Genomic DNA, 27998 nt, shown 5'->3' with positions numbered 1-27998 from the left:
ATGTTGAATTAGTGCTTTTGTGTTGCAATTAGTTATATTTGAAGATGGATAGAAAAGCTATATTTTTGTTGTTGTATTATTACAATCCATAACAGGGCTAGAATTGTGTGTTTCATTATTTGTCTCCTCTATGAGAACTTTGTATTTTTTAAATAGCCATGGAGTAGTCTTTGTGTCTCTGAACAACTGGTTATCAATATACAGTTTATCGACCACGAGAACTACGCGTTTTCCTTTCAATCTATTTTCCTTGAAAATTGGATACAGAACTTTACGCCGTTCTGCAATTTCCTTCGGGAACTGGTCATCCATGCCTATTTTCGTGCCTTTTACCCAGGCTTTTAACCATTATTTTATGTTTAAAGAAAGCACATTTGGCAACGATTGGGCGTTCATACCTCTTCCGGAAGCAATGTACACTTTCGAGTTGAATTTTGTTGATAGCTTCGCGTGGGGTCTGATGCGCTGTAAGGAGGAACGATCTAACTACAGATTCGGGAACGTCTTCTTTCTCTTCGATACCTGTAAGTACCAGATTATCTCTCATGGATCTAGCGTGTATGTCAAGTAAGGCTTCTCTCCGTACGCCGTTCTCCTTTTTTACGTTCACTTCGGTTTCAATCATATTGACTGTCCGTTTTAGCTTGTTTGTGTCTTTCTGTAATGTCGCAGTTTTTTCGTCACTAATCTCAATGCTTGCCTTCAACTCTTTTATATCCGTCATGACTAGTTCAAGTATACCCAGTTGGACATTTATTGATTTTAACTGATCTGTTTCGACCTTTACCATTTCCGGTGGTGAAAATATTAAATAGTCACGTTTCGTTTTGAAATAGGTTCCCCTGTCCTCCGACAATGAATACTACATTTTTATCTTGAGGTGTTCAACATAACTGTGTTAAATCCGCCGTCTTGGATTGGTGCTTTTCGACATCATATGGTATTGTAATGAAACAACAGGGAGCAGGTCTCGAACCCTTGACCTTCGAGCCCGAGGTCCGGCGCGCTATTGACTGTGCTGCAGTCTATTTCCGCGTTTATAAACCCAGGGTCGTTACAGTATGTATTAATTTGAGGATTGTCGCGCCCTGGCCATAGAGAGGCTTTTTTATTCTCTATTTTGGTTAGGCCCGGGTGTGACTAGGGTGGGCATTCTATGTTCTTTTTTCTATGTTTTTGTATTTCTTGGTTTTTGGCCGGGTATGGTTCTCAATCAGGGACAGCTGTCTGTCTGGGTAGTTATTTTCTGTTTAATGTGTGGTGCACCTGACGGAGCTGTTTCGGTTGTGCACTTTGGCACTTTGCTATCTAGTGTTCAGTTATATTTAATGAAATGCCGCACCCTTTCTGCTCCTGAACAAGGCAGTTAACCCACTGTTTCTAGGCAGTCATTGAAAATAAGAAGTTGTTCTTAACTGACTTGCCTAGTTAAATAAATGTCAAATAAATGTAAAAAATCTCAGGATTGTGTCTGTCAATAGTTCACTTTTGGTCTCAGTACAACACCATTTTATGGGCATTTTACAATGATAGGTGAGGTGTATTAATTAGTTCATAAGTAACCTCGATTCTCTACCTTTTACTAATACAGTTCCAACCTGCTGTTCTGCTTTGTTCTGCAATGTGATATGGTTTAGGTAGATGACAATCTCTTCTGAAATAGATAAAAATATGTATTTTACACGTGTAAAAGGGTGATTATGCAACTTTGGCCGTGCAAACTTTCAGAAATTAAAACACCATTTTACCAGTAATGTACTTGTCTTTGATTTGTCTAGAAACTATATCTGATAATGGCTGCCATCTACTATTCAGGAATTTCTATATTTTTGTCATTTTTCCCCAGACAGCCATAGACAAATGTCATTCCCATCTCGTCATTAAACATCCATTGTAGTTGAAAAGGAAATATCATACAATTGATTTATAACGGATTTCTTATACATTTGTACATTAACTTGTATTGAATATTATTTTAAGTGATTTTTAAGGTTATCCTAATATTAATAATTCAACACGACACCTGAATGTATAAACTTGCCTTGGTGACAGCTGGAAACATGTATCTATCATGAAAAATAAGATATTTCCACACAACCTTTTAGTGAGATTAAGATAACAACCATATGATTTCCATATCTAAAACAAATAAATATGTATTTTGTACAAAATATACTAATTTACCTCATATGGGTTGTGATGGAAATGACATCTTTGTAAAAAATAAATATACTTATGAAAACAATATTTTATTTCAAACATTTTGAACATCAACCATTGTTAAAAATGTAATTAATATAAGACAAAGTAAGATTCCAAAACACTGGAACTAGCACTTGAGAACAATGTGTTACAGATGCTACAAATAGAAATTGTAGCACATGTATAGAAGGAAGAGTTAATTGAGAGCTACAAATGTTTTGTTGTATGTATGATTTGATGCCCTGCTTTGTATGTACTGTATAGTGATTTTCCAAGTGTATCTAAGGCTTAGAACAGTTGGGGCCAACACGACTCATGGTTTTCACAAAAGCACCACTCTCTGCGTGAATGTCTTGCACGATACCAGGGTAAATGTCCTGATCATACTCAACCACACATCACTTTCCAATCAATGCTTCCCTTAGATCTTCAATGGGCTGGATGGTGCTTTGAGATGAGTTGAATTTTCTATCTTGGTCTGCCTCTGTTTTTTCAACCAGAGTCACAGTCTGTGGGCTGAAACAGCTGCAGTGATGTGGAAAGGAACAGAAGCAACTGTGTAGCCGCCAAGTTATCTCCCCTGGACTGTCAGTGACGATCTGGAAACACAGGAAATTCAAAACGTTATGCATAGTCTAGTGATAATGTGATAATGTTTGTATAACAAATGTGAAATTCGACATAAAATAAACCACAACTATTACCTGGTGCATCTTCATTGTCCCACTGATTGTCTCCAGGTGATCCGGTAGGAGGGCCTCCATGCTCTCTAGCTCCTCCTCTGAGATATATAAGAGCTTGATAGCTGACTGATCTTTTGACAGTTCCTCAAATACAGTTTTTCCATTTGGGAGGTCCTTGCCTTGTGCCACAATTCTATCTGCTCTTCGTTTCACAGCTGCTCCTACCCCATCAGCTGGGCCCTTTCCGTGTCCGGCTTCTGGGAAATTCCATGTAACTCTCTGGAGGCCCATTTCAAAGGGAAGGGTGGAGAGATAGTAGAAATTATTTTTAGACCTATACTGGGTTGTAGGGCCATCACTCAAAGTGTACTGCAGTAGCCGATGGGCAGGGCTCAAGGAAGTAGGTCAGTGTTTTTGAGAGATGGGCCCAGATAACAGGGGTCATGTTGCATAGAAGAGCTCAGTGAGCAAATTGAAACTGTATCATTTGTGGTATATCCAACACAGGTGTGGAGGGTCACCTGCTTGTGAGAATCACCAAAGTGAACTGCCTGGATTTCACTGGTGTATTTACACAGGTAGTTCTCTGCAAAGTCAATATACACAATTATCTCCTCTTTCTCCAGATTCTCTTTTATTTCTCTCAGTTTGAAGTATTGGTGTTGAATGTTGTACACGTGTTTCCCCAACTTCTCTTTCAATCCGTTGGAGGAGAAGTCCTCCAATCGAATCTGTAGTGTGCCACATACCTTTTCTTTTACTGTCAAATGTACAGTGAACTTCTCCATGTTTCCCTCTGTTTTTCTTCTCTCTCTCTTCAGCTTTGTTTATCCACTCAAACCACCATGTCTGCTCACCAGCATCAAAGTCAGATGTTTTAAGCTCTTTTTCTTGGCAAAGGGAGCACTCTATACATGCACTCTTTCTTCACGTTCTCACAGCCAAGACTCAATTACTTTCTCAATGTTGCTGCAGCTGATCACTTTTTGTTTGTCCGCCATGAACTGAAGGTTGGCGTGGGTTTTGCACACTTGTCCCTATCCTGGACTGCTGGCTTGACAACCCAAAAAGGACACCTTTTGCAGAATTCACCGTAGGACATTTGAATTTCATACTTTCTCAGGAAAGTGCCTCTGTGCATTTTTGAAGCCACTTGTTTGTCCTTGGCACTGCACATTTTTTTATACTTTTGTTTTAACTCTGCAATGATGGCATTTTGAAACAATAAAATGCTTCTCAAGTTCTTCGGAGTTCCCTTCATTTGCTGTTTTGTCTTTTGTCTTTGGGGAATCTTGTCTCTCCATTTTGTTCATCAGTCGATCATACTTTTGTTGTATTTCTCAGCTTTCCGTAAAGCATTTATCAAGTTTGACATTTGTCATACTAAGATCTCTGTATGCTTTTGAGCGACCTCTTCCAAACTTTTTCCTTCCAGCAAGTATTCGACTTCTCATTCCTGTTGCAGACAATGAGGAAGGAGTGTTAGGGGCAGGTATGGTAGCCTCATGTTCTGGCTGCAGGTCATCTGGAGACTGAGGTGTTGTGTTGCCAGATAGGTAGGTCTCCATTGCAACTGTTCTCTTTAAAGTCTGTCTTCTATTCCGTTGGTTACATTTCCATTGTCTTCTCTTGTTTCTTTGTTCTCGCTTTGTAAGCTCAGAGATAGATTTCACTTCTCCCTTCTCTTTTTTTCTTCCAGTATCTCTCCCTGTCTTTTTGCACATGTTCCTGGTATCATATAGGATCATTTTTTACATTTTGTATCTATTTGTCTGTGACCTCTGTGCTGTTTTATGTGGCATCTTCAGAAAATAACGACAAATACTACTTAGTTTTCAACTACAGCAACCTTGGAGCATTTTCTAGATTCAATTCATTTAAAACATGATTAAACAAGCCTACAGTAAAAATAATAATTTAAAAAGTAAAGTAAAAACAAATAAGATAATGGATTTGTGTAATTTCCACCACTTTCTGTCATTTCCACCACACTTAAGTTTGATGGAAATGACTGATGGAAATGACACTTCTACAGTTTCTGGAGAAAATTGACAGACTGCTTAGCATGCTTTGGTTAGTATTACAGCTAGCATATTGTTTACACTAAATACATAAAATCTAACAAAAAATTCAAAAGTTCTACCACAAATTAAAGAAATTATAGCCTGTGGAAATGACTGACAATTAAAATATTCTCTACACAAGTAATATTTACCTCGATTTTTCTTCAACTTCTGGACATCACATCTGGAACAACTGTCCACTGCAGCCATGTGCTTCAGTGTCACAATATGTTTCCACGGTAACTAAATTAACATTCTCTTGAAAACTTTATTAATGAGGAATTTATCCTCAGTGTGTCACGTTCTGACCTTTATTTCCTTTGTTTTGTATTTAGTTAGTATGGTCAGGGCGTGAGTTGGGTGGGCAGTCTGTTTGTTTTTCTATGATTTGGGTATTTCTATGTTTCGGCCTAGTATGGTTCTCAATCAGAGGCAGGTGTCATTAGTTGTCTCTGATTGAGAATCATACTTAGGTAACCTGGGTTTCACTGTGTGTTTGTGGGTGATTGTTCCTGTCTCTGTGTTTTGCACCAGATAGGGCTGTTTAGGTTTTCACACGTTTCTTGGTTTTTTGTAATCAGTTGTTCATGTGTACGTTTACGTATTAAAAGAACCATGGATAATTACCACGCCGCATATTGGTCCTCTGATCCTTTTCGCCTCTCCTCTTCGCAAAAAGAGGAGGAAATCCCTGACACAGTGGTGGAAATGACACCATTCCCAAAGGACAGGTATTTTTTTATAAAGGGCTTACTCACAAATATTGATATAGATTTTATTTAATTGACTCTTTCTGTAGTACATAACATTATATAATGTGTAATTATTAATGTTTTCTCATAGAAAAACATAGTAGAAGCTTAAAAGTCTGGGTCAGGGACAAGGGCAAAATAGTGAAATTGAAGTATAAAATGTATCTGAAAAGTAGCTAAAATACTTGATAGAGAGGTGTTTAAAAAAGTATGGGATGATTCCAGTGTGAACTGAACATACAGATATTTGTACTTGTTTTATTTTTTATAAAATCCCCAAAATTGACCCGAGGACATAGAAGTTCCCGTAGTTGTACCATCACCCAAAAACACTTAATCAAATCAAATTTATTGGTCACATACACGTTTAGCAGATGTTATTGCGGGTGTAGCGTAAAATAGAGCCTGTATTTTTTAATCATTTCACTTGACCTTTCAAAACTGACCTCACATTATGACCCTAAAAGAGGATCCCCTCCCTTCATAGTTACAAGCAAATCTATGAAACGATGTATGTTTGATTAGTGTAAAAAAGGCAGTCGTTTTATTTAATTTTTATTTAACCTTTATTTAACTAGGCAAGTCGGTTAAGAACAAATTCTTATTTGCAATGACGTCCTACCAAAAGGCAAAATGCCTCCTGCAGGGACAGGGCCTGGGATTATTTGGGATTTTACATGCTGTGTAATAATAGGTAATAACCACTAATTACTTTGATACATTTCAGCCATATGTTTTAATGTATGGCTATTACTATTCTTTAATGTAAGTTGCCAATACTGCTTTGCGTATTGTTTATCGTATGTAGTGTTATTCCATACTGCCATAAGTGTTATTGTTGCTTTGGTTACACAAGTACTTTTGCAGAGCTGGTTTAAATTGTTAAATTGATAAACATAGCGTTTGCATGCAAAATACTATCACAGCATTTTCCATAGTGGCCTTGATCATGGTGTTTATTGCGCTGCCATGGGGGGGGCTTCTAGAGTCATCCCAGACAATTCTTGGAGCTTGCTCATGCGCAGAGTAATTGATGACCATGTGGTGCCAGGGCACATCTACCTGGAACCCAGAAGCGCTGTTTGACATGTTCCTGCACGGAGTATCAGAGGAAGTGAAAGACGAACTCGCAGGCCAGGAACTACTGACGGATCTCGACTCGCTCATCGCCTTGACAATTCAGATCAATCGGCGAATACGGAAGCAAAGGAAGGAGAGGAGGTTTGATTCCAATTGCCCGCCCAAGGCTTCTTCTTCGCCAACCCAGAAGTCCTCGACGGCTTCGATGCCGAGAGAACCTTATGCTACCTGGGTTCCTACGAGAGTCTCAAAGGTCTGCCAATTCACCTCTTCCTGAGCCGATGCAACTAGACAGAGCTAGGATGTCCCCAGCAAAACGCCTATACAGGCTTCACACAAAGTTGCCTGTATTGTGGGACTGCTGGTCATTTTGTCTCCACCAGTCCACTAAAAGACCAGGCTCATCGGTAGGAGCGGGTATTCTGGTGGGCCATATGGAGAACTTTTCCTCTCCCCTTACTCGCACCCCTTTTCATGCCATGTTGCTGTGGGGGAACCAGTCAATCTCTCCGGGTACTCATCGACTCTGGGGCCGATGAGAGCTTTATGGACGCTACCCCGGTGTCCGAGCTGGGCATCCCCACTCAGCCATTCTCCATTCCCATGGACGTTAGAGCCCTGGATGGGCGCTGTATAGGCCGAGTCACCCACAATACCAACCCCATCAACCTACACAGCGAGACGATTCAATCCCTGCTTATCTCCTCAGGTTCCCGTGGTATTGGGATTCTCTTGGCTCCAGCAACACAAGATATCAGCTGATGTAAGAAGGGCTATATAAATCAATTTGATTTGACAATCCCCTTATTGACAGGTCTGCTGGTGCCATCATGGGCTGGAGCCCATTCTGCAACGCTAATTGCCTGAAGTCAGCGCAGCCTGCCCAGGCACCACTCCTCCCCGTGGACGACTCTACTCTCTGTTGGGTCCGGAGACCAAGGCTATGGAGACCTACATTGAGGGTTCATCTGTCCTTCTGCCTCCCCCATCGGCACAGGGTATTCCTTTGTGGAGAAGGACAAAACCCTGCGCCTGTGCATCGACTACCGGGGCCTCAAAGACATCACTGTGAAGAACCACTACCCTCTAACACTCAGCTCTCTGGCCTTCGAGCCGCTCCAGGAGGCCACCGTGTTCTCCAAGTTGGCCCTACGGAAGACCTACCATCTGGTGCGGATACAGGAAAGGGACAAGTGGAAGACTGCCATTGCAATTCTACAGACAAAGGAATTATCCGGTTGAAACATTATTGAATATTTATGATAAAAACATCCTAAAGATTGGTTCTATACTTTGTTTGACATGTTTCTACGAACTGTAATATGACTTTTCGTCTGAACTTTCGCCTGGACTTGCCCGCGCCTCGTGAGTTTGGATTGTGTACTAAACGTGCTCACAAAAGGAGGTATTTGGACATAAAGATTAACTTTATCTAACAAATCAAACATTGATGGTGGAACAGGGAATCATGGGAGTGCATATTTTTTTTTTTTTTTTAATTTTATTTTACCTTTATTTAACCAGGTAGGCAAGTTGAGAACAAGTTCTCATTTACAATTGCGACCTGGCCAAGATAAAGCAAAGCAGTTCGACAGATACAACGACACAGAGTTACACATGGAGTAAAACAAACATACAGTCAATAATACAGTATAAACAAGTCTATATACAATGTGAGCAAATGAGGTGAGAAGGGAGGTAAAGGCAAAAAAGGCCATGGTGGCAAAGTAAATACAATATAGCAAGTAAAACACTGGAATGGTAGTTTTGCAATGGAAGAATGTGCAAAGTAGAAATAAAAATAATGGGGTGCAAAGGAGCAAAATAAATAAATAAATTAAAATTAAATACAGTTGGGAAAGAGGTAGTTGTTTTGGGCTAAATTATAGGTGGGCTATGTACAGGTGCAGTAATCTGTGAGCTGCTCTGACAGTTGGTGCTTAAAGCTAGTGAGGGAGATAAGTGTTTCCAGTTTCAGAGATTTTTGTAGTTCGTTCCAGTCATTGGCAGCAGAGAACTGGAAGGAGAGGCGGCCAAAGAAAGAATTGGTTTTGGGGGTGACTAGAGAGATATACCTACTGGAGCGTGTGCTACAGGTGGGAGATGCTATGGTGACCAGCGAGCTGAGATAAGGGGGGACTTTACCTAGCAGGGTCTTGTAGATGACATGGAGCCAGTGGGTTTGGCGATGAGTATGAAGCGAGGGCCAGCCAGCCAACGAGAGCGTACAGGTCGCAATGGTGGGTAGTATATGGGGCTTTGTTGACAAAACGGATTGCACTGTGATAGACTGCATCCAATTTGTTGAGTAGGGTATTGGAGGCTATTTTGTAAATGACATCGCCAAAGTCGAGGATTGGTAGGATGGTCAGTTTTACAAGGGTATGTTTGGCAGCATGAGTGAAGGATGCTTTGTTGCGAAATAGGAAGCCAATTCTAGATTTAACTTTGGATTGGAGATGTTTGATATGGGTCTGGAAGGAGAGTTTACAGTCTAACCAGACACCTAAGTATTTGTAGTTGTCCATGTATTCTAAGTCAGAGCCGTCAAATCAAATCAAATTTATTTATATAGCCCTTCGTACATCAGCTGATATCTCAAAGTGCTGTACAGAAACCCAGCCTAAAACCCCAAACAGCAAGCAATGCAGGTGTAGAAGCACGGTGGCTAGGAAAAACTCCCTAGAAAGGCCAAAACCTAGGAAGAAACCTAGAGAGGAACCAGGCCAGAGTAGTGATGTTGGACAGGCTGGTAGGTGCAGGTAGCGATCGGTTGAAGAGCATGCATTTAGTTTTACTTGTATTTAAGAGCAATTGGAGGCCACGGAAGGAGAGTTGTATGGCATTGAAGCTTGCCTGGAGGGTTGTTAACAGTGTCCAAAGAAGGGCCAGAAGTATACAGAATGGTGTCGTCTGCGTAGAGGTGGATCAGAGACTCACCAGCAGCAAGAGCGACCTCATTGATGTATACAGAGAAGAGAGTCGGTCCAAGAATTGAACCCTGTGGCACCCCCATAGAGACTGCCAGAGGTCCGGACAGCAGACCCTCCGATTTGACACACTGAACTCTATCAGAGAAGTAGTTGGTGAACCAGGCGAGGCAATCATTTGAGAAACCAAGGCTGTGGAGTCTGCTGATGAGGATGTGGTGATTGACAGAGTTGAAAGCCTTGGCCAGATCAATGAATACGGCTGCACAGTAATGTTTCTTATCGATGGCGGTTAAGATATCGTTTAGGACCTTGAGCGTGGCTGAGGTGCACCCATGACCAGCTCTGAAACCAGATTGCATAGCAGAGAAGGTATGGTGAGATTCGAAATGGTCGGTAATCTGTTTGTCGACTTGGCTTTCGAAGACCTTAGAAAGGCACGGTAGGATAGATATAGGTCTGTAGCAGTTTGGGTCAAGAGTGTCCCCCCCTTTGAAGAGGGGGATGACCGCAGCTGCTTTCCAATCTTTGGGAATCTCAGACGACACGAAAGAGAGGTTGAACAGGCTAGTAATAGGGGTGGCAACAATTTCGGCAGATCGTTTTAGAAAGAAAGGGTCCAGATTGTCTAGCCCGGCTGATTTGTAGGGGTCCAGATTTTGGAGCTCTTTCAGAACATCAGCTAAATGGATTTGGGAGAAGGAGAAATGGTGGGGGCTTGGGCGAGTTGCTGTTGACCGGGGTAGGAGTAGCCAGGTGGAAAGCATGGCCAGCCGTAGAAAAATGCTTATTGAAATTCTCAATTATGGTGGATTTATCAGTGGTGACAGTGTTACCTATCTTCAGTGCAGTGGGCAGCTGGGAGGAGGTGTTCTTATTCTCCATGGACTTTACAGTGTCCCAGAACTTTTTTGAGTTAGTGTTGCAGGAAGCAAATTTCTGCTTGAAAAAGCTAGCCTTGGCTTTTCTAACTGCCTGTGTCAAATGGTTTCTAGCTTCCCTGAACAGCTGCATATCACGGGGGCTGTTCGATGCTAATGCAGAACGCCATAGGATGTTTTTGTGTTGGTTAAGGGCAGTCAGGTCTGGGGAGAACCAAGGGCTATATCTGTTCCTGGTTCTAAATTTCTTGAATGGGTCATGTTTATTTAAGATGGTTAGGAAGGCATTTAAAAAAAATATCCAGGCATCCTCTACTGACGGGATGAGATCAATATCCTTCCAGGATACCCCGGCCAGGTCGATTAGAAAGGCCTGCTCGCAGAAGTGTTTCAGGGAGCGTTTTACAGTGATGAGTGGAGGTCGTTTGACCGCTGACCCATTACAGATGCAGGCAATGAGGCAGTGATCACTGAGATCTTGGTTGAAGACAGCAGAGGTGTATTTAGAGGGGAAGTTGGTTAGGATGATATCTATGAGAGTGCCCGTGTTTAAGGCTTTGGGGAGGTACCTGGTAGGTTCATTGATAATTTGTGTGAGATTGAGGGCATCAAGTTTAGATTGTAGGATGGCTGGGGTGTTAAGCATGTTCCAGTTTAGGTCGCCTAGCAGCACGAACTCTGAAGATAGATGGGGGGCAATCAGTTCACATATGGTGTCCAGAGCACAGCTGGGGGCAGAGGGTGGTCTATAGCAGGCGGCAACGGTGAGAGACTTGTTTTTAGAGAGGTGGATTTTTAAAAGTAGAAGTTCAAATTGTTTGGGTACAGACCTGGATAGTAGGACAGAACTCTGAAGGCTATCTTTGCAGTAGATTGCAACACCGCCCCCTTTGGCAGTTCTATCTTGTCTGAAAATGTTGTAGTTTGGAATTAAAATTTCTGAATTTTTGGTGGTCTTCCTAAGCCAGGATTCAGACACAGCTAGAACATCCGGGTTGGCAGAGTGTGCTAAAGCAGTGAATAGAACAAACTTAGGGAGGAGGCTTCTAATGTTAACATGCTGACTTCTGATGAAGATCAAAGGTAAGTGAATATTTATAATGCTATTTCTGACTTCTGTTGACTCCAACATGGCGGATGTCTGTTTGGCTGGATTTGTTGTCTGAGCGCCCTACTCAGATTATTGCATGGTTAGCTTTTTTCGTAAAGTTTTTTTGAAATCTGACACAGCGGTTGCAACAAGGAGAAGTATATCTTTAATTCTGTGTATAACAGTTGTATCTTTGATCAATTTTTATTATGAGTATTTCTGTAAATTGATCTGGCTCTCTGCAAAATCACTGAACGTAACAATGTAAACAGATTTTTGGATATAAATATGCACTTTATCGAACAAGACATACATGTATTGTGTAACATGATGTCCTATGAGTGTCATCTGATGAAGATTATCAAAGGTTAGTGATTAATTTGATCTATATTTCTGTTTTTTGTGACTCCTCTTTGGCTGGAAAAATGGCTGTGTGTTTTTGTGACGTGGCTCTGACCTAACATAATCATATGTTGTGCTTTCGCTGTAAAGTCTTTTTGAAATCGGATACGATGGGTAGATTAAACTTCTTATGGCTGCAATCGCGTTAACGGGAGCGATATGACAGCAGCCAGTCAAAGTGTAGGGCGCCATTTTCAAAACATCAAAAATCTCATAATTAACATTCCTCAAACATACATGTACAGTGGGGCAAAAAAGTATTTAGTCAGCCACCAATTGTGCAAGTTCTCCCACTTAAAAAGACGAGACAGGCCTGTAATTTTCATCATAGGTACACTTCAACTATGACAGACAAAATGAGAAGAATAAAATCACATTGTAGGATTTTTAATGAATTTATTTGCAAATTATGGTGGAAAATAAATATTTGGTCAATAACAAAAGTTTGTCTCAATACTTTGTTATATACCCTTTGTTGGCAATGACAGAGGTCAAATGTTTCCTGTAAGTCTTGAAGGTTTTCACACACTGTTGCTGGTATTTTGGCCCATTCCTCCATGCAGATCTCCTCTAGAGCAGTGATGTTTTGGGGGTTTTGTAGGTCAACACAGACTTTCAACTCCCTCAAGATTTTCTATGGGGTTGAGATCTGGAGACTGGCTAGGCCACTCCAGGACCTTAATGCTTCTTACGAAGCCACTCCTTCGTTGCCCGGGCGGTGTGTTTCAGGGGTGGAAAGACTCTGGATCATTGTTACTCTAACTTCCCCGACGCATATAAGGCCCTGCCCCGCCCCCCTTTCGGAAAAGCTGACCACGACTCCATTTTGTTGATCCCTGCCTACAGACAGAAACTAAAACAAGAGGCTCCCACGCTGAGGTCTGTCCAACGCTGGTCTGACCAAGCTGACTCCACACTCCAAGACTGCTTCCATCACGTGGACTGGGATATGTTTCGTATTGCGTCAGATAACAATATTGACGAATACGCTGATTCGGTGTGCGAGTTCATTAGAACGTGCGTTGAAGATGTCGTTCCCATAGCAACGATTAAAACATTCCCTAACCAGAAACCGTGGATTGATGGCAGCATTCGCGTGAAACTGAAAGCGCGAACCACTGCTTTTAATCAGGGCAAGGTGTCTGGTAACATGACCGAATACAAACAGTGCAGCTATTCCCTCCGCAAGGCTATCAAACAAGCTAAGCGTCAGTACAGAGACAAAGTAGAATCTCAATTCAACGGCTCAGACACAATAGGCATGTGGCAGGGTCTACAGTCAATCACGGACTACAGGAAGAAATCCAGCCCAGTCACGGACCAGGATGTCTTGCTCCCAGGCAGACTAAACAACTTTTTTGCCCGCTTTGAGGACAATACAGTGCCACTGACACGGCCTGCAGCGAAAACATGCGGTCTCTCCTTCACTGCAGCCGAGGTGAGTAAGACATTTATACGTGTTAACCCTCGCAAGGCTGCAGGCCCAGACGGCATCCCCAGCCGCGCCCTCAGAGCATGCGCAGACCAGCTGGCCGGTGCGTTTACGGACATATTCAATCAATCCCTATACCAGTCTGCTGTTCCCACATGCTTCAAGAGGGCCACCATTGTTCCTGTTCCCAAGAAAGCTAAGGTAACTGAGCTAAACGACTACCGCCCCGTAGCACTCACTTCTGTCATCATGAAGTGCTTTGAGAGACTAGTCAAGGACCATATCACCTCCACCCTACCTGACACCCTAGACCCACTCCAATTTGCTTACCGCCCAAATAGGTCCACAGACGATGCAATCTCAACCACACTGCACACTGCCCTAACCCATCTGGACAAGAGGAATACCTATGTGAGAATGCTGTTCATCGACTACAGCTCGGCATTCAACACCATAGTACCCTCCAAGCTCGTCATCAAGCTCGAGACCCTGGGTCTCGACCCCGCCCTGTGCAACTGGTTACTGGACTTCCTGACGGGCCGCCCCCAGGTGGTGAGGGTAGGCAACAACATCTCCTCCCCGCTGATCCTCAACACTGGGCCCCACAAGGGTGCGTTCTGAGCCCTCTCCTGTACTCCCTGTTCACCCACGACTGCGTGGCCACGCACGCCTCCAACTCAATCATCAAGTTTGCGGACGATACAACAGTGGTAGGCTTGATTACCAACAACGATGAGACGGCCTACAGGGAGGTGAGGGCCCTCGGAGTGTGGTGTCAGGAAAATAACCTCACACTCAACGTCAACAAAACTAAGGATATGATTGTGGACTTCAGGAAACAGCAGAGGGAACACCCCCCTATCCACATCGATGGAACAGTAGTGGAGAGGGTAGCAAGTTTTAAGTTCCTCGGCATACACATCACAGACAAACTGAATTGGTCCACTCACACAGACAGCATCGTGAGGAAGGCGCAGCAGCGCCTCTTCAACCTCAGGAGGCTGAAGAAATTCGGCTTGTCACCAAAAGCACTCAAACTTCTACAGATGCACAATCGAGAGCATCCTGGCGGGCTGTATCACCGCCTGGTACGGCAACTGCTCCTCCCTCAACCGTAAGGCTCTCCAGAGGGTAGTGAGGTCTGCACAACGCATCACCGGGGGAAAACTACCTGCCCTCCAGGACACCTACACCACCCGATGTTACAGGAAGGCCATAAAGATCATCAAGGACATCAACCACCCGAGCCACTGCCTGTTCACCCCGCTATCATCCAGAAGGCGAGGTCAGTACAGGTGCATCAAAGCTGGGACCGAGAGACTGAAAAACAGCTTCTATCTCAAGGCCATCAGACTGTTAAACAGCCACCACTAACATTGAGTGGCTGCTGCCAACACACTGACACTGACACTGACTCAACTCCAGCCACTTTAATAATGGGAATTGATGGGAAATGTTGTAAATATCACTAGCCACTTTAAACAATGCTACCTTATATAATGTTACTTACCCTACATTATTCATCTCATATGCATACGTATATACTGTACTCTATCATCGACTGCATCCTTATGTAATACATGTATCACTAGCCACTTTAACTATGCCACTTTGTTTACATACTCATCTCATATGTATTTACTGTACTCAATACCATCTACTGTATCTTGCCTATGCTGCTCTGTACCATCACTCATTCATATATCCTTATGTACATATTCTTTATCCCCTTACACTGTGTATAAGACAGTAGTTTTGGAATTGTTAGTTAGATTACTTGTTGGCTATTACTGCACTGTCGGAACTAGAAGCACAAGCATTTCGCTACACTCGCATTAACATCTGCTAACCATGTGTATGTGACAAATAAAATTTGATTTGATTTGTTTGGGATCATTGTCATGCTGAAAGACCCAGCCACATTTCATCTTCAATGCCCTTGCTGATGGAAGGAGGTTTTCACTCAAAATCTCACGATACATGGCCCCATTCATTCTTTCCTTTACACGGATCAGTTGTCCTGGTCCCTTTGCAGAAAAACAGCCCCAAAGCATGATGTTTCCACCCCCATGCTTCACAGTAGGTATGGTGTTCTTTGAATGCAACTCAGCATTCTTTGTCCTCCAAACACGACGAGTTGAGTTTTTACCAAAAAGTTATATTTTGGTTTCATCTGACCATATGACATTCTCCCAATCTTCTTCTGGATCATCCAAATGCTCTCTAGCAAACTTCAGACGGGACTGGACATGTACTGGCTTAAGCAGGGGGACACGTCATGCACTGCAGGATTTTGAGTCCCTGGCGGCGTAGTGTGTTACTGATGGTAGGCTTTGGTCCCAGCTCTCTGCAGGTCATTCACTAGGTCCCCCCGTGTGGTTCTGGGATTTTTGCTCACCGTTCTTGTGATCATTTTGACCCCACGGGGTGAGATCTTGCGTGGAGCCCCAGATCGAGGGAGATTATCAGTGGTCTTGTATGTCTTCCATTTCCTAATAATTACTCCCACAGTTGATTTCTTCAAACCAAGCTGCTTACCTATTGCAGATTCAGTCTTCCCAGCCTGGTGCAGGTCTACAATTTTGTTTCTGGTGTCCTTTGACAGCTCTTTGGACTTGGCCATAGTAGAGTTTGGAGTGTGACTGTTTGAGGTTCTGGACAGGTGTCTTTTATACTGATAACAAGTTCAAACAGGTGCCATTAATACAGGTAACGAGTGGAGGACAGAGGAGCCTCTTAAAGAAGAAGTTACAGGTCTGTGGGAGCCAGAAATCTTGCTTGTTTGTAGGTGACCAAATACTTATTTTCCACCATAATTTGCAAATAAATTCATAAAAAATCCTACAACGTGATTTTCTGGATTTTATTCTTATTTTGTCTGTCATAGTTGAAGTGTACCTATGATGGAAATTACAGGCCTCATCTTTTTAAGTGGGAGAACTTGCGCAATTGGTGGCTGACTAAATACTTTGGCCCCACTATCTCATACCATTGTAAAGCTATTCTTGTTAATCCCACCACAGTGTCCGATTTTCAAATATGGTTTACAGCAAAAGCACCACAAACGATTATGTTAGGTCACCACATATAGCCACAGAAAAACGCAGTCATTTTTTTCCCTAGTCAAAGAGGAGTTTCAAAAAGCAGGAGAAGAGACAAAATGAATCACTAACCTTTGATGATCTTCATCAGATGACACTAATAGGACTTCATGTTACACAATACATGTATGTTTTGTTTGATAAGGTTCATATTTATCAAAATGAGTTTACATTGGCGCGTTACATTCACTAGTTCCAAAAACATCTAGTGATTTTTGCATAGCCACATCATTCAACAGAAATTAACATCATAAATGTAGATGATAATACAAGTTATACATATGGAATTATAGATACACCTCTCCTTTATGCAACCGCTGTGTCTGATTTCAAAAAAACTTTACGTAATAAGCCAGCCATGTAATGATCTGAGACGGCACTCAAATATTTGTCACAATAGCCACCATGTTGACATCAACATAAACAAGAAATTACATGATAAATATTCCCTTACCTTTGATCTACATCAGAAAGCACTCCAGGAATCCCAGGTCCACAATAAATGTTTGTTTTGTAAGAAAATGTCCGTTATTTATGTCCAAATACCTTCTCTTGTTAGCGCGTTTGGTATACATATCCAAACGCTCATTCTGGTCAGAGTTACATCGGACAAAAACTTCAAAAAGTTATATTACAGGTCGAAGAAACATTTTAAACTATGTACAGAATCAATCGTTAGGATGTTTTTAACATATACCTTCAATAAAGTTCCAATTGGACTATTCCTTCTCTTCATGAGCCATGGAACGCAAGTGACTACCATGAGGAATAAGCATGATCAGAAAATGGCTGACTGCCAGAAACCTGACTGATTCTGCTATCATTCACTCCCACAACACCATAGAAGTCTCATTATAATTTATATTGATGGTTGACATCTAGTGGAACCCCTAGGCAGTGCAACATCATATCTCAAGGGGATTTCATTGGGGACTTTGCTTGCCATGTGAGTTCTGTTATACTCACAGACATCACTCAAACAGTTTTAGAAACTTCTGAGTTTTCTAAGAAGTTTATCTTTCATTTGGTGAATTGCACTTGTTAATGTATGAAAGATACATTTTTCTAAAAAAAAAAAAATAATTTCCCACGCTGCCTTTTAAGCGGAATGTTGTCGAGGGGTGCCGCTAGGGGAACCCTTAGCCGTAAGAAGTTAAATATTTGACAGATGGGAGTGGCTGAAGAGTCATCTACCATCCTCAGTAGCTTTCCATCTAAGTTGTCAATGCCAGGAGGTTTTAGTTGGCATTATGGTTCATTGTTTAGCTAGCTAGCCACATGTCTTAACAAAAGACTCCACTATTCAAGTAACCATTTCAATAGAATGTCACTGCGACAACTGTTGATAAACGTAGCTGGTAAATTCACTCTGGCTATCTGCTCCGATGCCAGAGTGCAGAATAACTGACAAAATTACAAACGCTCTACACCCGTTGAATATGGCCAGTGTCAGTAAACATTGGCAAAAATGCATAAATTGTTGCCAGCAGCACTGTTGCAGTCACCAATGCTCCAGACAACATAAAAACCACCTAACCAACTCTGCTAGGGCGGGTAAAAATAGTCACTGAGCTGTTCTTTCATTTTGTGTCTGGAACAAGCTAGCCAACGTTAGCCATTTAGCTTGAGTGCTTGACAGCTGCTGTTTGACAGAATGCTTGGATCAACCATTAAAGAGTTGGGTTGGGTAAAAGCTGAAGAGGGTGTGAACTATGCTGAATGGGTGTAGACAAAGAAGAGCTCTCCAAACCAAATCATTCAAAGGCCATTTTCACAAAAGTGAGGATACAAGTTTATCAACATAGCAGAATTACTTTCCCATTGTTCTTTAACTGTAGTGTATGATATACCATTTTCTAGCTGTCTACTTTTCTCCAATGTAAAAAACACTTTCAAATTTTACTACATAAGACAGAATTGAGCCTGTCGTTCACATATGGTTAAAAATTGGCTAGCTATCGTTAGATAGTTAGCTTCCTTGCTAGCTGATGTTCACTTAGCTTGCCTCATCAAAAGCCTGCTTTAATAACAGAAGACCAAATAACTACCTATTTCAATATTGAAATCGTTGACCCTTGGCCTACAATAGCCACACCCTGTGAAAATCCCCATTTAAAAATCTGTCTATTTGAGATAGAGATATGTCTTTGTTTGCATGGGCTGTGTCTCAATCCACCACATCCAAAGTCACAAGACTCGTCTGAAGTCGGTACAGCCTCTTCTTCCAACTTCTGTCTGTTGTGCTCAAACGGTTTGGGTTACACACTAATATGACCCCTCAGTGGAAAGCTGAGACTCACAAACAACATGGACTTCAGAACAAACTTTGTTTAGATTTTTCTTGTGACTATCTGTTGTTCCATGTTGTGAATCTGTTTTTTTTTTTGCTGGCTAATAGCAGTAATGCCAAATTCAATGTTTCATCCCAAAAAAATATAATATAGATTTTTATACCTTAAAAATGTCAAGTCAAATAGCTAAATGATACTTGGTATGACCATCTTAAAACAATTCCATATGTTAGCTTAGAACTCTCCAGTTTGGAGAACAAACTGGAAAATTTGTGAGGCAGAAAAGACATCCATGTAGTAATTTACTGCAATGCAATTCTACTCCCTGAAAGTCACTCACAAGCTCTCAAGTTTAATTTGCGTGCACCACACTGGCCTGCACTCATGGGACCCTTCATCTGCTCTACATTTATTTTCTCTCAACTCAAGTGTTTGCTCACACAATGATGTTTCATCTTGCTCGCGCACTTTTGACTCAAACCCCTGGTAATGTTTGATGAGCTGGCACTCTCATCGTTGCCACGAAATGCCAACTCCTGTTTACCTAGGTAGCATTAATTAACCAGATTTTGAAAGACCTAGCTATCTACAAATCAAATTTTATTGGTCACATACACAAGGTTAGCAGATGTTAATGCGAGTGTAGCAAAATGCTTGTGCTTCTAGTTCCGACCGTGCAGTAATATCTAACAAGTAATCTAACAATTTCACAACAACTACCTTATACACACAAGTGTAAAGGAATGATGAAGAATATGTAAATAGAAATATATGGATGAGGGATGGCCGAACGGCATAGGCAGGCGCTGTTGCGCCTTTTTCACCACACTGTCTGTGTGGGTGGACCATTTCAGTTTGTCCGTGATGTGTACTCAGAGGAACTTAACTTTCTACCCTCTCCACTACTGTCCCGTCGATGTGGATAGGGGGGTGCTGCCTATCCATATGGAAGTCCACGATCATTTCCTGAAGTCCACGATCATCTCCTTTGTTTTGCTGACGTTGAGTGTGAGGTTATTTGCATGACACCACACTCCGAGGGCACTCACCTCCTCCCTGTAGGGTGTCTCGTTGTTGATGGTAATCAAGCCTACCATTGTAGTGTCGTCTGCAAACTTGATGATTGAGTTGGAGGCGTGCATGTCCACGCAGTCATGGGTGAACAGGGAGTACAGGAGAGGGCTGAGAACGCACCCTTGTGGGGCCCCAGTGTTGAGGATTAGCGGGGTGAAGATGTTGTTTCCTACCCTCACCACCTGGGGGCGGCCCGTCAGAAAGTCCAGGACCCAGTTGCACAGGGCGGGGTGAGGCCCAGGGTCTCAAGCTTGATGACGAGTTTGGAGGGTACTATGGTGTTAAATGCTGAGCTGTAGTCGATGAACCGCATTCTCACATAGGTATTCCTCTTGTCCAGACGGGTTAGGGCAGTGTGCAGTGTGGTTGCGATTGCATCGTCTGTGGACCTATTGGGGCGGTAAGCAAATTGGAGTGGGTCTAGGGTGTCAGGTAGGGTGGAGGTGATATGGTCCTTTACTAGTCTCTCAAAGCACTTCATGATGACGGAAGTGAGTGCTACGGGGCGGTAGTCATTTAGCTCAGTTACCTTAGCTTTCTTGGGAACCGGAACAATGGTGGCCCTCTTGAAGCATGTGGGAACAGCAGTCTGGGATAGGGATTGATTGAATATGTACGAAAACACACTAGCCAGCTGGTCGTTAACTTTGCATTGTGCATATTCATATTCAATATCCATTGTTCAATCAATGTCAGATCTATCAGTGAGCTGCCTAATGTCTTAAGAGCTATCTGGCTTTGGATGTGAGACATAGATTTCTCATGCTTGTTGAGTGCTATAGGCAAGTTGTTCAAGTCGCAGTAATCAGCTCATGCTATCGCTGGTGGAGAACAGCAGTCTGGGGAAGCAGTAGAGTTGGCTGCTAGCAGCACAGCCACAACCAGTCTTTCTGTTGAGACCACTCAGATTGAAATTATTGTTATTTTCTGTCCCTTCCTTTTTATGTAGTTTTTTTCATGTATAGTGGTTGTATGAATATAGGATATATCATCCCACAACTGTCCCAAAGTCTGTTTTGGAATATTTATTCCTCGCACAGAATGATAAGCTGACCAATATAATGTAAACCTTTCTACTTTGAGCAAAAGTAGATTGACATAGGCTAGGGATTTGACTGTTTGTTAGGCTACTCGTCTTGTTGGATGAGGAAAATTAAATGTGGACAGTTCTTCTAACATCTTCAAAGTGCACGTCAGAATTTAATAAGGACGCATGCTGTTGCATCCCCGATTTTGATTTTGTCTGTCTTCACTTGTGCTCTGGAGCTTCAAGGCCTGCAAGTATGACCCAAACACTTGACATGCTTGGTTGCTAAAGGCTTCTGCATGCTTCCCATCAAAATATCATCATTATATATTATGAAGACATTTTATGATATTCGGTAGCCGAAGTCTAAGCCCCTTCGTCTATGATTGGTCAACAGTAGGGATTTAAGTATAGTTTTTTGTCATTCAAGGAGAGATGACTCATTTTCATGCAAATTTTTGGACTTGAGAAATACTGCACCAAACATCTTAGTTAGATGTCAAATTGTGCAAATAATAGCACTTCAGAAAAAGAGTCAACACAAGAAATCTGCAATTAATTTTATCTTAGATTTTTTTATTTGACCTTTATTTAACTAGGCAAGTCAATTAAGAACAAATTCTTATTTTCAATGATGACCTAGGAACAGTGGGTTAACTGTCTTGTTCAGGGGCAGAATGACAGCATGTCAGCTCAGTGAATTAAACTCACAACCTTTTGGTTACTAGTCCAACACTCTAACCACTAGGCTACGCTGCCACCCCAGATTCATTCTGACTATCTTCAGGAAGCTACAGTATCAAGTGGGACAGACATTTTTCAAGCGACGGTCTTTAAAGGGAGTATGCGAGGCACAAACGTTCAATTCGCCTAGCCTTGTTCTGCTAGGAGCAAACCAAACCTAGTATGCAGATGCCTTAATAGGAATTGAGATATCTGAAAGAGTCATGTGAGTGAGAAGTACTTCAGAGCATGGTGATTTACAGCCGGGAGAAGGGAATTGTAGCTGGGAAATTCTCGCTCCACACCAAAGTCATTATGTCTTTTCATGGGGAATATGAACCCCTGTGTTGGTTGTATTACCATGGCTTTTTAAAGTTTTGTTCATCCTGTGCTGTTCCCTGCTGGTGTCACTTACGTACACTGAAATGAAAAGTAACTCTGCAGAATTGTCCAAGTATATTTCAGAACAGGAGTGGAAAGATTTTATTTTATTATTTTTTTTAGGATCCGCCTTAGCTACTCCTCCTGGGGTCCAGGTTTGTCTTTTTTAAATAATCTTTATTCATTATGAAATTGTGAAAAATAAGAATAACACTCCTCCCTTGAGGTCAAGGACAGCGCTTTTGGTAATTGATTGCAGGAAAGGGTTACTATATCAGAATACAGTTACTTAAAGTGATTTTTGTAGTCATTACTCACACTGATAGAGTCAAACTCATTCCAGGGAGGGGGCATAGTGTTTGCTGGTTTTGTCTTTCGATGATAACCTAGACACCCAGGTGAGGGGATGTTAAGGGAATTTTTATCTATAATGACTAATTATGTATACATTTCAATCAGGATGAATTAAAGGACTATTATGTTACTGTACATGTATGAATTTTCTCTCTTGCTCCCATTTCCAAATGTATATAATGTAGTCAGGAGTTTAGAACAATGCCTTGGTACAAATGAATGAACTGTCTCCAGACTGTCTAGAATGCTTATCTACACTGACTGACCTTGGCTCTAGGTGAGGAGGGAAGGCTTGAGAACTATAGGGCCTTTCTACCAGTGTCAAGAAGAGACGGAACATTTAGAAAACGCTGACGTCATTTTCAGTTTATAACCTGTGGTATAATGTGTATGAACTCAGTACTCTCTTGAATTAAAGGCTGTTACTTGACTTTTAAGACCAGGGCTCTGTCCATTCTTATAAAATATGGGTCTTACAAACCCTTATGCATTGACAGAGTGTTTAATTTTGATTGGGAATTAAAACAGAGGAATTAAATTCCTTCAACAGGGGATGAACTCTGGAGCTCTGTAAGAGTGACCATCGGGTTCTTGGTCAACTCCCTGACCAAGGCTCTTCTCCCACGATTGCTCAGTTTGGCCAGGCGGCCATCTCTAGGAAGAGTCTTGGTGGTTCCAAACTTCTTCCATTTAAAAATGTTGGAGGCCTCTGTGTCCTTGTGGACCTTCAATGCTGCAGACAATTTTTCATACCCTTCCCCAGATCTGTCCCTCGACACAATCCTGTCTCGGAGCTCTACGGGCAGTTCCTTCGAACACATGGCTTTGTTTTTCTCTGACATGCACTGTTAACTGTGGGACCATATATATAGACAGGTGTCTGCCTTTCAAATTCATGTCCAATCATTTTCATTTGCCACAGGTGGTCACCAATCTAGTTGTAGAAACATCTCAAGGATGATTCATGGAAACAGGATGCACCCGAGCTCAATTTTGAGTATCATAACAAGGAGTCTGAATACTGAAGTATATAAAGTTTTCTAATCATTTAAAATGTGCAAAACATTCTTAACCTGTTTTCGCTTTGTCATTATGGGGTATTGTGTAGATTCATGAGATTACTTTTTTAATACATTTTTGAATAAAGCTGTAATGTAACAAAATCGGGAAACAGTGAGGTGTCTGAATACTTTCCGAATGCACTGTATACACACAGGCTTTACTTATTAAGGATAGTGGTAGGTCATCAGTAAAAATGTAAAACAGAACCAAGACAGCTGCCTTGAGGTATACCACACTCTACTTGGTTTACAATAGAAAAGATTCTATGAAAGAAAACCCCTTGTGTTCTGTTAGATAAGTGGCTTTCAATCGTCCTTAATGAAATATCCTCCTCAAGTAGAAGTACTGTTACTTTCATGACATGTTACTCAAGTAGAAGTACAAATATTGGTGTAAAAAAACAACTAAAGTAGCTCATTTGAAATCAAATCAAACTTCCAAACAGTGCAGTGAAAATGTCAAACCAGTAAACAAATAATAATACAAATGAATCAAATTCACATAATGCTCAGGGTAAAAGGAATTGAGGTAAAATAAAAACATTGTCCTTGATAATTAGATCATTCCGCTAAGGTTAGCTGAATGTTGTTACACATTATATTTTCCCTGCATTAAATTGAAAATAGAGAATTATGTACAGTAGGAACAAAGGGCATTTGTTTTATGAGGTGTATAAAGGCACATCTGCTACCTGGGCCCCCATTGCAAAAGAGGTTTCTAACCTCAATGCTCTGAAAGTATAAGCCTCTAGTTGTCAGACAGGTTATTTTGATGGCATAGGTGTGCCTCGTCACTAGTCTAGTTGACACTAACAAGAGCCCTCTATGGTAAGGGGTGGTTTATTTTCTTTCTCAAACCTGATTTCACTGTTAAGAGTTTTAAACATGTTTGATTTAAAGACATTCTATTAACAAAACATGCTCTGTTCAAAAGTGTATTATTGTTTAGGAGAATGCAGCCATACACCTTTTATACAGTCTATTTCCTCAGGATAATGTTAACTTACTTGAGGACACTTTACATGCTATTTAAAAATGTTTTTTAATTAACCTTTATTTAACTAGGCAAGTCAGTTAAGAACACATTCTTCAATACAATGACGGCCTACAAGCACTGTTAATAATAGCCTTTAAGATTTCCTATTGTTAATGATTGTCATTATTCTGTGTTTGTGCAGTAAAAACTGATAGAAACCTTTCAGAGAAACTGCATGACTCACCATACACTGATTACGGGTGAATTTGATTCAGATGGAACAGATTATAAAGGCATTTTAACATCATAGATTTAGCCTGTGGTAACTTGTTGAAAAGACAATGGCTGGAATGTGGTTTTAACCAATCACCATTCAGGTTTAGAACCACCCGTATAATCAGAGCATAAAGCAACGCATGTGAAATCTTTTCAAGCTGTTCCTTTTTTATATACTTAATGTCTAAAGTTGTGTTTCTTTCTTACAGGACAAACATGTCATCAACAACTTCCAACCGAACACATCATCTAACTCTGATAGCTACTCTTGGTGTTTTGTGTTCAGTGGTACTATTTTTTGTTTACTTTAAACCCTCATCTACTGCATGTTCATCTCGGTTGGAGGATTTGCCATTTTTGGCAAAGGGAGATGTTTCCTCACATACCAAAAAGCCTGTGGAAAAGCCACTTGTGTTGCTCTGGTTCTGGCCACTGGGTGTGAGATGGAATTTTTCATTCTGCCAAACCCATTTCAACATCGATAGCTGTGTTCTGACAGATGACAGATCCCTTTATGACAAAGCAGACGGAGTGGTTATTTTTCACCAAGACATCAGCTGGGACCTGAAGAACCTGCCTCAGTCTCCTCGGCCACATTTTCAGAAATGGATCTGGTTTCAATTGGAATCACCAACAAATACTGCCAGAAAACCAGGTGTGGAAAACCTCTTTAACCTCACTTTGGGCTATAGACGAGATGCTGACATCACAGTGCGAAATGAATTGACAACCGTGAAGAATGAAAAGGACAGTGAGTTTGTGCTGCCCAAGAAGGATAAATTGGTTTGTTGGATTGTGAGCAACAACAATCCTGCAACTGGGACAGGAACCAGAGCAAAGTACTATCAAGAGCTGGTCAAACACATCAAGATAGATCTTTTTGGTGCTGCTTTTACAGGGAGTCGTTTGAAGTATGAGGACTATTACTCAACCCTTGCTAGCTGTAAATTCTACCTTTCATTTGAGAATTCAATCCACAGAGACTACATCACAGAAAAGGTGAACGGACCACTTGTAGCAGGAACCGTACCAGTAGTCTTGGGCCCACCCAGAGAGAACTATGAACAGTTTTTCCCAGCTGATTCTTTCATTCATGTAAATGACTTTACTAATGCAAAGGCACTGGCTGACTTCCTTCTTCACTTGGACAAGAATGATGAGATGTATGTAAGTTACTTCACTTGGAGGAGGTACCTTAAGGCCAAGCCCCACCTCCAGAGAATAGAGCAAGAGTTTTCTCAACCTGTTTGTTTAGCCTGTGAATACATGGCAAGAGACAAAGGATATTATAATGTTTTCCACGACGTTTATGAATGGTACTTTGTTTGAGTGTTTAGCCAACATTTTGTAAGCACAGAAAATATCTATTTGGCTTAGCTACGTAATTTAGCTTTCTTTTTTTGTATCAATTCAAAGTGTGGTCATTCAAGGTTTCGGGCACTTTAAAAAAATATATATATATTTGTTTTGTATAATAGCCTCAGTTATGAGGCTTACATCTAATTGTTGTATAAGATGAATGAGTGAGGATGATACTGTTTGAAATTGTGTAATGTGATTTTGGACTGTTTAATGAAAACTCCAATGGGAATTGGAGTTTAACTAAGTCAGAGGACCGCCCATGAGCACAGGTCGGTCATCCTGGGACAGGCCCTTTTCTTCTCTTCTGAATAAAACCCCCACCCGGGTTTTCTATCACCAGACCATGTTTCTCTCAATTACGAGGGGACAAAGGTTGCAGACCAGCTTACCTTGATAACGAGAGGGCCAAGGTTTGAGACCAGACTGCTGAATCTTTTCACCATCCCACGTGGTTAAACTCTTAGACTATCGATACCGACTGAATAAGAACAAGTCTTTGATATTAATTACTAACCTGCAGCTATGAATTCGGTTTCATTGAATGCGAAGACCGACAACCGCCAAAACATCTATTCTATAACGACATGAATGAATGTCACTGAACCTACCATTCTAACCACGACAGAGAGGGCGGACAGACTCTCCAACAGAAACAAACTTTTCAACAGAGATCCCGACAGCACACTGAGCGTAAATATATATATTGATTGCAATTGTTCCCGAATGAGTGAGCGTTCATGTGCAAAGGATTAGCATTTCAATTGTTATAATTATCAACTTTGTAGTGTCTCATCTCAGTTGACCCCCACTTCCTTTTTGTCCTCCAAGCTGCGATACCGGTTTATCCCACTAGGGAAACTCCGTTATCATTTCCTTGTAATTATCTACTGTTTGTTTATGCATTTCTGTTAATTACTTAGTTAGTAAATAAATGATTTAAGACAATTGATGTATGGATGACTCATAGTGAAGACTGGGTTCGTGCAGATAATTTACGACGTTTGGAAAAGACTAATGTGAGGTAAAGAAGAATTCATTAATTAGAAGACACTTGATCAGATACTGTATGAAAATATCTGAAAGTTATATTAGGAAAATTATAACTTTATAATCTGAATATTTTCCTTGGTGCCCCGACTTCCTAGTTAATTACAGGATTGATCAGTTTAATCGCATAATAATAATTTGTTATTTGATAACGATTCATCTTCAGTTTAATGATGCCAAAGACACGACACAGCTTATGCAAAAGGTTAGTACAGTTTATTCACGAGTGTCACGCCTTGATCTTAGTATTTTGTGTTTTCTTAATTATTTGTTCAGGCCAGGGTGTGACATGGGTTTATTGTGTTGTCGTATTGGGGTTTTTGTAGGCATTGGGATTGTGGCTGATTAGGGGTGTGTCTAGCATAGGCTTGGCTGCCTGAGGCGGTTCTCAATCAGTGTCAGGTGATTCTCGTTGTCTCTGATTGGGAACCATATTTAGGTAGCCTGGCTTTTACTGTGTATTTTGTGAGTGATTGTTCCTGTCTCTGTGTAGTGTTCACCAGATAGGCTGTAATTAGGTTTTCACGTTTCGTTTGTTGTTTTTGTATTTTAGTTATTTCATGTATCGCTATTTTTTCATTAAAGAACATGAGTAACCACCACGCTGTATTTTGGTCCGACTCTCCTTCAACAGACGAACGCCGTTACAACGAGAACGTTCTGAAGTCCATTATACAAAGACATCCATTTTATACCTTGCTTCTTACTTACGCACATACTTCCACACAAACAGTAGATATCCTACTCACATACATACACACGAACAAGTTATATTACAGGTCGAAGAACCATTTCAAACTATGTACAGAA

At 41.3% G+C, this 27998-nt stretch overlaps 1 protein-coding gene across 1 annotated transcript; it reads left to right on the top strand.

Annotated features, from left to right (window-relative positions):
• Window positions 1–20: 20 nt before the first annotated feature.
• Window positions 21–26505, top strand: LOC121838771 (4-galactosyl-N-acetylglucosaminide 3-alpha-L-fucosyltransferase 9-like). The gene is made up of 2 exons (XM_042300963.1): window positions 21–524; window positions 24989–26505. The coding sequence occupies exon 2, from the start codon at window positions 24996–24998 to the stop codon at window positions 26106–26108; it is 1113 nt and encodes a 370-aa protein (XP_042156897.1). The 5' UTR covers window positions 21–524; window positions 24989–24995; the 3' UTR covers window positions 26109–26505.
• Window positions 26506–27998: the final 1493 nt, after the last annotated feature.

The sequence above is a fragment of the Oncorhynchus tshawytscha genome, linkage group LG18, assembly GCF_018296145.1.
Source record: "Oncorhynchus tshawytscha isolate Ot180627B linkage group LG18, Otsh_v2.0, whole genome shotgun sequence".
Classification (NCBI taxonomy): domain Eukaryota; kingdom Metazoa; phylum Chordata; class Actinopteri; order Salmoniformes; family Salmonidae; genus Oncorhynchus; species Oncorhynchus tshawytscha.
Note: the sequence above shows the minus strand (reverse complement) of the source record. Positions and strands in the feature narration are given on the sequence as shown.